The sequence below is a fragment of the Entelurus aequoreus genome, linkage group LG27, assembly GCF_033978785.1.
Source record: "Entelurus aequoreus isolate RoL-2023_Sb linkage group LG27, RoL_Eaeq_v1.1, whole genome shotgun sequence".
Taxonomy (NCBI): domain Eukaryota; kingdom Metazoa; phylum Chordata; class Actinopteri; order Syngnathiformes; family Syngnathidae; genus Entelurus; species Entelurus aequoreus.
In genome coordinates, this window is record NC_084757.1 from 39,687,368 (window position 1) to 39,703,495 (window position 16,128).

Consider the following 16,128-nt stretch of genomic DNA (forward strand, 5'->3'; position numbering starts at 1 on the left):
AAATATGTAGTGTAGCTGAAAATGAATGTAAAGTATGACAGTAACAGGAGTGCAGATAGTATCTGATTACTTTCAGTAAATCAACTTTACAACAGTTTTGAGACTAGATATGATGTTGCAGCTAAATGAGTACTAATCATTCATCTACCTGTTCTGCTCCTCCAGCTTGGCGAGCAGCTGCTCGTCATCCGGGCTGAGCAGCGGCGGCGAGGACGGCGAGGACAGAGACGTGGAGGTCGGCAAGGTGGTGGGCGTGGCCACCTGGCTAGCCATCTGAGACACCGAGTTCTTCACCCATGAGAGAGTTGAACTCAGCTTACCTGCAACCTTGTCTGTCGCCACCTGCGGGGCCAGAGAACATGAAGAGCAGTCAGCGTTTCCATGGCAAAGTACCTGCTTCCCCACGTCACCTGTCAACCTTGGCAGAGGACATATGCTAATGGGACTGGCAGACGGGGTCAAAGTGCACATTTCTTCCCTTGAAGTGGGCCCCGCCCACCAGCAGTCATTCCTTCTCCTGAGGCTTCCCCATAAATCCCGGGGGCTTTGTGGGCTCCCGGAGGACTTGGGACGCGGCGTGCATGCTTGATGAGAGACTTGGGACAATGACTTCACTTGACAATGACTTGACTTGACAATGACTTGACTTGACTTCACTTGACAATGACTTCACTTGACAACGACTTCACTTGACAATGACTTGGGACAATGACTTGACTTGACAATGACTTGACTTGACAATGACTTGGGACAATGACTTGACTTGGCAATGACTTCACTTGACAATGACTTCACTTGACAATGACTTGACTTGACAATGACTTCACTTGACAATGACTTGACTTGACAATGACTTCACTTGACAATGACTTGACTTGGCAATGACTTCACTTGACAATGACTTCACTTGACAATGACTTCACTTGACAATGACTTCACTTGACAATGACTTGACTTGGCAATGACTTCACTTGACAATGACTTCACTTGACAATGACTTCACTTGACAATGACTTCACTTGACAATGACTTGACTTGGCAATGACTTCACTTGACAATGACTTCACTTGACAATGACTTCACTTGACAATGACTTCACTTGACAATGACTTCACTTGACAATGACTTCACTTGACAATGACTTGGGACAATGACTTCACTTGACAATGACTTCACTTGACAATGACTTCACTTGACAATGACTTCACTTGACAATGACTTCACTTGACAATGACTTCACTTGACAATGACTTCACTTGACAATGACTTCACTTGACAATGACTTGACTTGGCAATGACTTGACTTGGCAATGACTTCACTTGACAATGACTTCACTTGACAATGACTTCACTTGACAATGACTTCACTTGACAATGACTTGACTTGGCAATGACTTCACTTGACAATGACTTCACTTGACAATGACTTCACTTGACAATGACTTCACTTGACAATGACTTCACTTGACAATGACTTCACTTGACAATGACTTCACTTGACAATGACTTCACTTGACAATGACTTCACTTGACAATGACTTCACTTGACAATGACTTCACTTGACAATGACTTGGGACAATGACTTGACTTGACAATGACTTCACTTGACAATGACTTGACTTGACAATGACTTCACTTGACAATGACTTGACTTGACAATGACTTGGGACAATGACTTGACTTGACAATGACTTCACTTGACAATGACTTCACTTGACAATGACTTCACTTGACAATGACTTCACTTGACAATGACTTCACTTGACAATGACTTGGGACAATGACTTGACTTGACAATGACTTCACTTGACAATGACTTGACTTGACAATGACTTGACTTGACAATGACTTGACTTGACAATGACTTGGGACAATGACTTCACTTGACAATGACTTCACTTGACAATGACTTGACTTGGCAATGACTTCACTTGACAATGACTTGACTTGACAATGACTTGACTTGACAATGACTTCACTTGACAATGACTTCACTTGACAATGACTTGACTTGACAATGACTTGACTTGACAATGACTTGGGACAATGACTTCACTTGACAATGACTTGACTTGACAATGACTTGACTTGACAATGACTTGACTTGGCAATGACTTGGGACAATGACTTGACTTGGCAATGACTTGACTTGACAATGACTTGGGACAATGACTAGGGACGCAGCGTGAATGTTTGATGAGCCAGAAAGGTTTGCTTCAAATGTTTAGCAGAGGTTACTGAAAGCCTTTGGACTGGCTGCATATTAGTAAGAAGGAATGTGTGCTACCTTCTATCCATGTGGCCAGCAGTTTAGTCCATAATCACAAGGTTGCATCTTCTCTGTTTCCCTCAGTCCTGCTCAAAAGTCATGTCCCAGTAGTTTTGGGCCAAATGTTCTACACAATATTCAAGATGGGCACTGAATCAGGTACTTTTTTGGTACCGACCCAATCCCTGGTCACTGATTCACATACAATCCAAGGTGCCATGTTACGGTGCCTCACTTTGGACTTGCAACTATACACTACTGCCGTCTAATGTCTGGGACTTGCAACTATACACTACTGCCGTCTAATGTCTGGGACTTGCAACTATACACTACTGCCGTCTAATGTCTGGGACTTGCAACTATACACTACTGCCGTCTAATGTCTGGGACTTGCAACTATACACTACTGCCGTCTAATGTCTGGGACTTGCAACTATACACTACTGCCGTCTAATGTCTGGGACTTGCAACTATACACTACTGCCGTCTAATGTCTGGGACTTGCAACTATACACTACTGCCGTCTAATGTCTGGGACTTGCAACTATACACTACTGCCGTCTAATGTCTGGGACTTGCAACTATACACTACTGCCGTCTAATGTCTGGGACTTGCAACTATACACTACTGCCGTCTAATGTCTGGGACTTGCAACTATACACTACTGCCGTCTAATGTCTGGGACTTGCAACTATACACTACTGCCGTCTAATGTCTGGGACTTGCAACTATACACTACTGCCGTCTAATGTCTGGGACTTGCAACTATACACTACTGCCGTCTAATGTCTGGGACTTGCAACTATACACTACTGCCGTCCAATGTCTGGGACTTGCAACTATACACTACTGCCGTCCAATGTCTGGGACTTGCAACTATACACTACTGCCGTCTAATGTCTGGGACTTGCAACTATACACTACTGCCGTCCAATGTCTGGGACTTGCAACTATACACTACTGCCGTCTAATGTCTGGGACTTGCAACTATACACTACTGCCGTCTAATGTCTGGGACTTGCAACTATACACTACTGCCGTCTAATGTCTGGGACTTGCAACTATACACTACTGCCGTCCAATGTCTGGGACTTGCAACTATACACTACTGCCGTCCAATGTCTGGGACTTGCAACTATACACTACTGCCGTCTAATGTCTGGGACTTGCAACTATACACTACTGCCGTCTAATGTCTGGGACTTGCAACTATACACTACTGCCGTCTAATGTCTGGGACTTGCAACTATACACTACTGCCGTCTAATGTCTGGGACTTGCAACTATACACTACTGCCGTCTAATGTCTGGGACTTGCAACTATACACTACTGCCGTCTAATGTCTGGGACTTGCAACTATACACTACTGCCGTCCAATGTCTGGGACTTGCAACTATACACTACTGCCGTCCAATGTCTGGGACTTGCAACTATACACTACTGCCGTCTAATGTCTGGGACTTGCAACTATACACTACTGCCGTCTAATGTCTGGGACTTGCAACTATACACTACTGCCGTCTAATGTCTGGGACTTGCAACTATACACTACTGCCGTCTAATGTCTGGGACTTGCAACTATACACTACTGCCGTCTAATGTCTGGGACTTGCAACTATACACTACTGCCGTCCAATGTCTGGGACTTGCAACTATACACTACTGCCGTCCAATGTCTGGGACTTGCAACTATACACTACTGCCGTCTAATGTCTGGGACTTGCAACTATACACTACTGCCGTCTAATGTCTGGGACTTGCAACTATACACTACTGCCGTCTAATGTCTGGGACTTGCAACTATACACTACTGCCGTCTAATGTCTGGGACTTGCAACTATACACTACTGCCGTCTAATGTCTGGGACTTGCAACTATACACTACTGCCGTCTAATGTCTGGGACTTGCAACTATACACTACTGCCGTCTAATGTCTGGGACTTGCAACTATACACTACTGCCGTCTAATGTCTGGGACTTGCAACTATACACTACTGCCGTCTAATGTCTGGGACTTGCAACTATACACTACTGCCGTCCAATGTCTGGGACTTGCAACTATACACTACTGCCGTCTAATGTCTGGGACTTGCAACTATACACTACTGCCGTCTAATGTCTGGGACTTGCAACTATACACTACTGCCGTCTAATGTCTGGGACTTGCAACTATACACTACTGCCGTCTAATGTCTGGGACTTGCAACTATACACTACTGCCGTCTAATGTCTGGGACTTGCAACTATACACTACTGCCGTCTAATGTCTGGGACTTGCAACTATACACTACTGCCGTCCAATGTCTGGGACTTGCAACTATACACTACTGCCGTCCAATGTCTGGGACTTGCAACTATACACTACTGCCGTCCAATGTCTGGGACTTGCAACTATACACTACTGCCGTCTAATGTCTGGGACTTGCAACTATACACTACTGCCGTCTAATGTCTGGGACTTGCAACTATACACTACTGCCGTCTAATGTCTGGGACTTGCAACTATACACTACTGCCGTCTAATGTCTGGGACTTGCAACTATACACTACTGCCGTCTAATGTCTGGGACTTGCAACTATACACTACTGCCGTCTAATGTCTGGGACTTGCAACTATACACTACTGCCGTCTAATGTCTGGGACTTGCAACTATACACTACTGCCGTCTAATGTCTGGGACTTGCAACTATACACTACTGCCGTCTAATGTCTGGGACTTGCAACTATACACTACTGCCGTCTAATGTCTGGGACTTGCAACTATACACTACTGCCGTCTAATGTCTGGGACTTGCAACTATACACTACTGCCGTCCAATGTCTGGGACTTGCAACTATACACTACTGCCGTCCAATGTCTGGGACTTGCAACTATACACTACTGCCGTCTAATGTCTGGGACTTGCAACTATACACTACTGCCGTCTAATGTCTGGGACTTGCAACTATACACTACTGCCGTCTAATGTCTGGGACTTGCAACTATACACTACTGCCGTCTAATGTCTGGGACTTGCAACTATACACTACTGCCGTCTAATGTCTGGGACTTGCAACTATACACTACTGCCGTCTAATGTCTGGGACTTGCAACTATACACTACTGCCGTCCAATGTCTGGGACTTGCAACTATACACTACTGCCGTCTAATGTCTGGGACTTGCAACTATACACTACTGCCGTCTAATGTCTGGGACTTGCAACTATACACTACTGCCGTCTAATGTCTGGGACTTGCAACTATACACTACTGCCGTCTAATGTCTGGGACTTGCAACTATACACTACTGCCGTCTAATGTCTGGGACTTGCAACTATACACTACTGCCGTCTAATGTCTGGGACTTGCAACTATACACTACTGCCGTCTAATGTCTGGGACTTGCAACTATACACTACTGCCGTCCAATGTCTGGGACTTGCAACTATACACTACTGCCGTCTAATGTCTGGGACTTGCAACTATACACTACTGCCGTCTAATGTCTGGGACTTGCAACTATACACTACTGCCGTCTAATGTCTGGGACTTGCAACTATACACTACTGCCGTCTAATGTCTGGGACTTGCAACTATACACTACTGCCGTCTAATGTCTGGGACTTGCAACTATACACTACTGCCGTCTAATGTCTGGGACTTGCAACTATACACTACTGCCGTCCAATGTCTGGGACTTGCAACTATACACTACTGCCGTCCAATGTCTGGGACTTGCAACTATACACTACTGCCGTCTAATGTCTGGGACTTGCAACTATACACTACTGCCGTCTAATGTCTGGGACTTGCAACTATACACTACTGCCGTCTAATGTCTGGGACTTGCAACTATACACTACTGCCGTCTAATGTCTGGGACTTGCAACTATACACTACTGCCGTCTAATGTCTGGGACTTGCAACTATACACTACTGCCGTCTAATGTCTGGGACTTGCAACTATACACTACTGCCGTCTAATGTCTGGGACTTGCAACTATACACTACTGCCGTCTAATGTCTGGGACTTGCAACTATACACTACTGCCGTCTAATGTCTGGGACTTGCAACTATACACTACTGCCGTCCAATGTCTGGGACTTGCAACTATACACTACTGCCGTCTAATGTCTGGGACTTGCAACTATACACTACTGCCGTCTAATGTCTGGGACTTGCAACTATACACTACTGCCGTCTAATGTCTGGGACTTGCAACTATACACTACTGCCGTCTAATGTCTGGGACTTGCAACTATACACTACTGCCGTCTAATGTCTGGGACTTGCAACTATACACTACTGCCGTCTAATGTCTGGGACTTGCAACTATACACTACTGCCGTCCAATGTCTGGGACTTGCAACTATACACTACTGCCGTCCAATGTCTGGGACTTGCAACTATACACTACTGCCGTCCAATGTCTGGGACTTGCAACTATACACTACTGCCGTCTAATGTCTGGGACTTGCAACTATACACTACTGCCGTCTAATGTCTGGGACTTGCAACTATACACTACTGCCGTCTAATGTCTGGGACTTGCAACTATACACTACTGCCGTCTAATGTCTGGGACTTGCAACTATACACTACTGCCGTCTAATGTCTGGGACTTGCAACTATACACTACTGCCGTCTAATGTCTGGGACTTGCAACTATACACTACTGCCGTCTAATGTCTGGGACTTGCAACTATACACTACTGCCGTCTAATGTCTGGGACTTGCAACTATACACTACTGCCGTCCAATGTCTGGGACTTGCAACTATACACTACTGCCGTCTAATGTCTGGGACTTGCAACTATACACTACTGCCGTCCAATGTCTGGGACTTGCAACTATACACTACTGCCGTCTAATGTCTGGGACTTGCAACTATACACTACTGCCGTCTAATGTCTGGGACTTGCAACTATACACTACTGCCGTCTAATGTCTGGGACTTGCAACTATACACTACTGCCGTCTAATGTCTGGGACTTGCAACTATACACTACTGCCGTCTAATGTCTGGGACTTGCAACTATACACTACTGCCGTATAATGTCTGGGACTTGCAACTATACACTACTGCCGTATAATGTCTGGGACTTGCAACTATACACTACTGCCGTCTAATGTCTGGGACTTGCAACTATACAGTACTGCCGTCTAATGTCTGGGACTTGCAACTATACACTACTGCCGTCTAATGTCTGGGACTTGCAACTATACACTACTGCCGTCTAATGTCTGGGACTTGCAACTATACACTACTGCCGTCTAATGTCTGGGACTTGCAACTATACACTACTGCCGTCTAATGTCTGGGACTTGCAACTATACACTACTGCCGTCTAATGTCTGGGACTTGCAACTATACACTACTGCCGTCTAATGTCTGGGACTTGCAACTATACACTACTGCCGTATAATGTCTGGGACTTGCAACTATACACTACTGCCGTCTAATGTCTGGGACTTGCAACTATACAGTACTGCCGTCTAATGTCTGGGACTTGCAACTATACACTACTGCCGTCTAATGTCTGGGACTTGCAACTATACACTACTGCCGTCTAATGTCTGGGACTTGCAACTATACACTACTGCCGTCTAATGTCTGGGACTTGCAACTATACACTACTGCCGTCTAATGTCTGGGACTTGCAACTATACACTACTGCCGTCTAATGTCTGGGACTTGCAACTATACACTACTGCCGTCTAATGTCTGGGACTTGCAACTATACACTACTGCCGTCCAATGTCTGGGACTTGCAACTATACACTACTGCCGTCCAATGTCTGGGACTTGCAACTATACACTACTGCCGTCCAATGTCTGGGACTTGCAACTATACACTACTGCCGTCCAATGTCTGGGACTTGCAACTATACACTACTGCCGTCTAATGTCTGGGACTTGCAACTATACACTACTGCCGTCTAATGTCTGGGACTTGCAACTATACACTACTGCCGTCTAATGTCTGGGACTTGCAACTATACAGTACTGCCGTCTAATGTCTGGGACTTGCAACTATACACTACTGCCGTCTAATGTCTGGGACTTGCAACTATACACTACTGCCGTCTAATGTCTGGGACTTGCAACTATACACTACTGCCGTCTAATGTCTGGGACTTGCAACTATACACTACTGCCGTCTAATGTCTGGGACTTGCAACTATACACTACTGCCGTCTAATGTCTGGGACTTGCAACTATACACTACTGCCGTCTAATGTCTGGGACTTGCAACTATACACTACTGCCGTCTCATGTCTGGGACTTGCAACTATACACTACTGCCGTCTAATGTCTGGGACTTGCAACTATACACTACTGCCGTCTAATGTCTGGGACTTGCAACTATACACTACTGCCGTCTAATGTCTGGGACTTGCAACTATACACTACTGCCGTCTAATGTCTGGGACTTGCAACTATACACTACTGCCGTCTAATGTCTGGGACTTGCAACTATACACTACTGCCGTATAATGTCTGGGACTTGCAACTATACACTACTGCCGTCTAATGTCTGGGACTTGCAACTATACAGTACTGCCGTCTAATGTCTGGGACTTGCAACTATACACTACTGCCGTCTAATGTCTGGGACTTGCAACTATACACTACTGCCGTCTAATGTCTGGGACTTGCAACTATACACTACTGCCGTCCAATGTCTGGGACTTGCAACTATACACTACTGCCGTCCAATGTCTGGGACTTGCAACTATACACTACTGCCGTCTAATGTCTGGGACTTGCAACTATACACTACTGCCGTCTAATGTCTGGGACTTGCAACTATACACTACTGCCGTCTAATGTCTGGGACTTGCAACTATACACTACTGCCGTCTAATGTCTGGGACTTGCAACTATACACTACTGCCGTCTAATGTCTGGGACTTGCAACTATACACTACTGCCGTCTAATGTCTGGGACTTGCAACTATACACTACTGCCGTCCAATGTCTGGGACTTGCAACTATACACTACTGCCGTCTAATGTCTGGGACTTGCAACTATACACTACTGCCGTCTAATGTCTGGGACTTGCAACTATACACTACTGCCGTCCAATGTCTGGGACTTGCAACTATACACTACTGCCGTCTCATGTCTGGGACTTGCAACTATACACTACTGCCGTCTAATGTCTGGGACTTGCAACTATACACTACTGCCGTCTAATGTCTGGGACTTGCAACTATACACTACTGCCGTCTAATGTCTGGGACTTGCAACTATACACTACTGCCGTCTAATGTCTGGGACTTGCAACTATACACTACTGCCGTATAATGTCTGGGACTTGCAACTATACACTACTGCCGTCTAATGTCTGGGACTTGCAACTATACAGTACTGCCGTCTAATGTCTGGGACTTGCAACTATACACTACTGCCGTCTAATGTCTGGGACTTGCAACTATACACTACTGCCGTCTAATGTCTGGGACTTGCAACTATACACTACTGCCGTCTAATGTCTGGGACTTGCAACTATACACTACTGCCGTCTAATGTCTGGGACTTGCAACTATACACTACTGCCGTCTAATGTCTGGGACTTGCAACTGAAATTGAGGCACAGAAGTGCGATAATAAAACAAGATATAAGAACTGGAACAGTAGTTTTCATAATCAGCTCATGTTTTAATGTTGAAAAAAGATCTATTTTATTAAGAAAAACAATGATTTTGACTTCCACCTACTGAATTCTATTAAGTAGGTCCCGGGACTCAGACAGGATTGAAGGGTAACTTGCATTTTCTACAAAGTTGGAAAATGTTACATTTCTACAACACTTAAAGGGGAAATGTTATTCACAATCCGTATGTGAGACAAGAACACATACGTACACTATATTGCCAAAAGTATGGTGTCCAGCCGTCCAAATGATGAGAATCACTAATCACAGGTGTATCAAATCCAGCACTTAGGCATGGAGACTGTTTCTACAAACATTTGTGAAAGAATGGGCCGCTCTCAGTGATTTCCAGCATGGAACTGTCACAGGATGCCACCTGTGCAACAAATCCAGTCCTGAAATGTCCTCGCTCCTAAATATTCCAAAGTCAACTGTTGGCTTTATCATAATAAAAGTGAAGAGTTTGGGAACAACAGCAACTCAGCCACCAAGAGGTAGGCCACGTAAACTGACAGAGAGGGGTCAAACTTTATGTGACCTTCCAACTAGCCCACGTACAGTACGCAGAGAGCTTCATGGAATGGGTTTCCATGGCCGAGCAGCTGCATCCAAGCCATACATCACAAGTCCAATGCAAAGCGTGGGATGCAGTGGTGTAAAGGACATCACCACTGGACTCTAAAACAGTGGACACACCTTCTCTGGACTGATGATCTAATTGCTACATTTTTATTGACACAAATATTTGACTGAAGACGGAAGGTTTAAGTTGGTACTTAAACTCCAATGTTGGAGTTGATGTATTTGCATGCAATGATTTGCTACATTTTTGTTTACACTAGTATTTTATTCAACACAGACCTTTTGCCTCCCACAGGGAACTCCATATTGAATAACTTTATTTGATTAGTATTGATCAACTTATGAGCAGAAGTATCACAGTAAATATGCCAAAATGATCTACAATACTTACATTTTCTGTTTAGTTGTTTTTATTTTGTAAAATCCAATTTGGATCTCTTGTAAAAAGAAGCAACTATATAAAACATTATAATTGTGCTACACATTATATACACACACACACATACATACATATATATTAGGGCTGCAACAACTAATCGATTAAATCGATTATAAAAATAGTTGACGATTAATTTAGTCATGGATTCATTGGATCTATGCTATGTACATGCGCAGAGGCTACTTCTTTTTTTTTACAGACCTTTATTTAGAAACTGCAACATTTACAAACAGCTGAGAAACAATAATCAAAATAAGTATGGTGCCAGTATACTGTTTTTTTCCCAATAAAATACTGGAAAGGATATAAATGTAGTTTGTCTCTTTTATCCGATTATTAATCGATTAATCAAAGTAATAATCGACGGATTAATCGATTATCAAATTAGTTGTTGGTTGAGCCCTAATATATATATATATATATATATATATACTTTTTATACATACACATGTACACACACACACACACACAGTATATACTGTATGTACCCACACATTATATATATACCCACACATTATATATATATATTTATACACATATATATAAATGATAAATGGGTTATACTTGCATAGCGCTTTTCTACCTTCAAGGTACTCAAAGCGCTTTGACACTATTTCCACATTCACACACACATTCACACACACATTCACACACACATTCACACACTGATGGCGGGAGCTGCCATGCAAGGTGCTAACCAGCAGCCATCAGGAGCAAGGGTGAAGTGTCTTGCCCAAGGACACAACGGACGTGACTAGGATGGTAGAAGGTGGGAATTGAACCCCAGTAACCAGCAACACTCCGATTGCTGGCACAGCCACTCTACCAACTTCGCCACGCCGCCCCTATATATATATATATATATATATATATATATATATATATATATATATATATATATATATATATATATATATATATATATATATATATATATATATGTATATATATATATATACACATACCGGTACATACATATATATATATATATATATATTGTAAGTATATATATATATTGTAAGTATATATATACATACATACATATATATATATATATTGTAAGTATATATATATATTGTAAGTATATATATATATATATATATATATATATATATATATATATATACTTACAATATATATATATATATATATATATATATATATATATATATATATATATATATATATATATATATATATATATATACTCATCTTTCTCACTACAAGCTTACATTATCACTGTCATGTTTCTCACAACAAGCTCACATTGTCATGTTCCTCATCTTTCTCACTACAAGCTTACATTATCATGTTCCTCATCTTTCTCACTACAAGCTTACATTATCATGTTCCTCATCTTTCTCACTACAAGCTTACATTGTCATGTTCCTCATCTTTCTCACTACAAGCTTACATTATCATGTTCCTCATCTTTCTCACTACAAGCTTACATTATCATGTTCCTCATCTTTCTCACTACAAGCTTACATTGTCATGTTCCTCATCTTTCTCACTACAAGCTTACATTATCATGTTCCTCATCTTTCTCACTACAAGCTTACATTATCATGTTCCTCATCTTTCTCACTACAAGCTTACATTATCATGTTCCTCATCTTTCTCACTACAAGCTTACATTATCATGTTCCTCATCTTTCTCACTACAAGCTTACATTATCATGTTCCTCATCTTTCTCATGAGCAGGTACTGCAAAGCTCCTTGTAAGGCTGCCTGCTGAGTGTTGTGGCTGAAATGAGATGAGATGAAATGAGATCCTCATGCAGCAACAACAGAAATGTTCACTAGTAGTTTCCTGAATAAATGCTTCTAATTATATGGAACATCCCACACGAGAGATGCTATCGCGACGTGCTAACTGATTTGTCATCTTTACTCCCAAATGATAACTTATATGTCATCTTTACTCCCAAATGATAACGTATATGTCATCTTTACTCCCAAATGATAACTTATATGTCATCTTTACTCCCAAATGATAACTTATATGTCATATTTACTCCCAAATGATAACTTATATGTCATCTTTACTCCCAAATGATAACTTATATGTCATCTTTACTCCCAAATGATAACTTATATGTCATATTTACTCCCAAATGATAACGTATATGTCATCTTTACTCCCAAATGATAACTTATATGTCATCTTTACTCCCAAATGATAACTTATATGTCATATTTACTCCCAAATGATAACGTATATGTCATCTTTACTCCCAAATGATAACTTATATGTCATCTTTACTCCCAAATGATAACTTATATGTCATGTTTACTCCCAAATGATAACGTATATGTCATCTTTACTCCCAAATGATAACGTATATGTCATCTTTACTCCCAAATGATAACGTATATGTCATCTTTACTCCCAAATGATAACTTATATGTCATCTTTACTCCCAATCAAGTCATGAAGAACTTTGGAGGTGTAGGTCTTGCCAGGAATTAGACGGACCCCAGGGGGAAGAGACGGTCAACATTTACCTTGAAGAGGTTTTAAGAAGCCGCGCCAAACTTCCTTGCCTGGCTGCCGCTTCCCATGCGTCAGTCCGTCGCCCGCATTCTTGCGTGGGAGACGATTTTCTGACACTTTTATCGGCGTTAGTGTCCGGAGCGAAGCCACCTGGGTGTCTGGTTGCGCGGGCTGGCTGCCATGGCGCCGTCTAATACGTGGACGCCAATGTCTCAGGCAGGGGCCTACCGGGTGTTTACATGGCACCGCGCATGCGCCACTTGGCCTGCCACCTCCACACTGCCGCCACCGCGCGGCCACGAGGAGTAACTACACTGCACCACGTGACACTAGCTTTTAAAATTATATATATATATATATATATATATATATATACATTTAGACATCAAACTGTTTCCTTTTAAATGATATATATACATTTAGACATCAAACAGTTACCTTTTAAATGATATATATACATTTAGACATCAAACTGTTACCTTTTAAATGATACATATACATTTACACATCAAACTGTTACCTTTTAAATGATATATATACATTTACACATCAAACTGTTACCTTTTAAATGATATATATACATTTACACATCAAACTGTTACCTTTTAAATGACATATATACATTTACACATCAAACTGTTACCTTTTAAATGATATATATACATTTACACATCAAACTGTTACCTTTTAAATGACATATATACATTTACACATCAAACTGTTACCTTTTAAATTATATATATACATTTACACATCAAACTGTTACCTTTTAAATGATATATATACATTTACACATCAAACTGTTATCTTTTAAATGATATATATACATTAACACATCAAACTGTTACCTTTTAAATGATATATATATATTTACACATCAAACTGTTACCTTTTAAATGATATATATATATTTACACATCAAACTGTTACCTTTTAAATGATATATATACATTAACACATCAAACTGTTACCTTTTAAATGATATATATATATTTACACATCAAACTGTTACCTTTTAAATGATATATATACATTTACACATCAAACTGTTAGCTAATTGTTGCCTCAAAGACTATTATTTTTTCTTACTTGACGCATGCAAACTGTTAGCCTACAAGTTTTATAGCACATGTCGCAGTTATACATCTTAGAGTCAAATATTTGTGTTATACATCTTAGAGTCAAATATTTGTGTTATACATCTTAGTGTCAAATATCTTTTTCTTACCTGATGCATGGGAACTGTTAGCATGCTAGCTGTTTAGCTAGTTTGGACACATATGCCTCAGGGTCAAATATTTTTTTTTTTTGATGCATTGGAACTGTTAGCATGCTAGCTTTTGAGCTGCATTTTGCCGGATTACATTATCCTGCATGGACAGGTTAATAGGTGACCATAGATGACGCGCTAGCTGTTCAAAGTCGGGAACCCAGGGTGGACCACTCATCTGTGCATCAGTTGGTGACGTCTCTGTGCTGCTGACCTGTCTCCACTCAAGATGATCTCCTGCTGGCCCCACTATGGACTGGACTCTCACTATTATGTTAGATCCACTATGGACTGGACTCTCACTATTATGTTAGATCCACTATGGACTGGACTCTCACTATTATGTTAGATCCACTATGGACTGGACTCTCACAACTATGTTAGATCCACTATGGACTGGACTCTCACTATTATGTTAGATCCACTATGGACTGGACTCTCACTACTATGTTAGATCCACTATGGACTGGACTCTCACACTATTATGTTAGATCCACTATGGACTGGACTCTCACACTATTATGTTAGATCCACTATGGACTGGACTCTCACTATTATGTTAGATCCACTATGGACTGGACTCTCACACTATTATGTTAGATCCACTATGGACTGGACTCTCACTATTATGTTAGATCCACTATGGACTGGACTCTCACACTATTATGTTAGATCCACTATGGACTGGACTCTCACTATTATGTTAGATCCACTATGGACTGGACTCTCACTATTATGTTAGATCCACTATGGACTGGACTCTCACTACTATGTTAGATCCACTATGGACTGGACTCTCACACTATTATGTTAGATCCACTATGGACTGGACTCTCACACTATTATGTTAGATCCACTATGGACTGGACTCTCACTATTATGTTAGATCCACTATGGACTGGACTCTCACACTATTATGTTAGATCCACTATGGACTGGACTCTCACACTATTATGTTAGATCCACTATGGACTGGACTCTCACAATATTATGTTAGATCCACTATGGACTGGACTCTCACACTATTATGTTAGATCCACTATGGACTGGACTCTCACAATATTATGTTAGATCCACTATGGACTGGACTCTCACAATATTATGTTAGATCCACTATGGACTGGACTCTCACTATTATGTTAGATCCACTATGGACTGGACTCTCACACTATTATGTTAGATCCACTATGGACTGGACTCTCACACTATTATGTTAGATCCACTATGGACTGGACTTTCACACTATTATGTTAGATCCACTATGGACTGGACTTTCACTATTATGTTAGATCCACTATGGACTGGACTCTCAGTGGTCCCCAGATGTGGTCCCCACATCTTTTGGTCCCCTCCAAGGTTTCTCATTATCATCCCATTGGGTTGAGTTTTTCCTTGCCCTGATGTGGGATGTGAGCCCAGGA

The 16,128-nt window shown here is 41.6% G+C and overlaps 1 protein-coding gene across 5 annotated transcripts in view; it reads right to left on the bottom strand.

Moving 5' to 3' along the window:
- LOC133644617 (ecotropic viral integration site 5 protein homolog) overlaps positions 1-13,661 on the bottom strand; it is a 69,002-nt gene extending 55,341 nt beyond the window's left edge. For 2 of the 5 annotated variants that reach the window (XM_062039270.1, XM_062039265.1), the window contains exons 1-2: positions 13,449-13,660; positions 149-342 (exon numbers count right to left, since the gene is read on the bottom strand). In XM_062039270.1, coding sequence (XP_061895254.1) covers positions 149-273 — 125 coding nt within the window. In that variant the 5' untranslated portion in view covers positions 274-342; positions 13,449-13,660. Of the gene's footprint in view, positions 1-148; positions 343-12,242; positions 12,261-12,612; positions 12,688-13,448 lie in introns of those variants that run through there. The other 3 variants (XM_062039266.1, XM_062039268.1, XM_062039267.1) reach the window with 3 other exon arrangements.
- Positions 13,662-16,128: the final 2,467 nt, after the last annotated feature.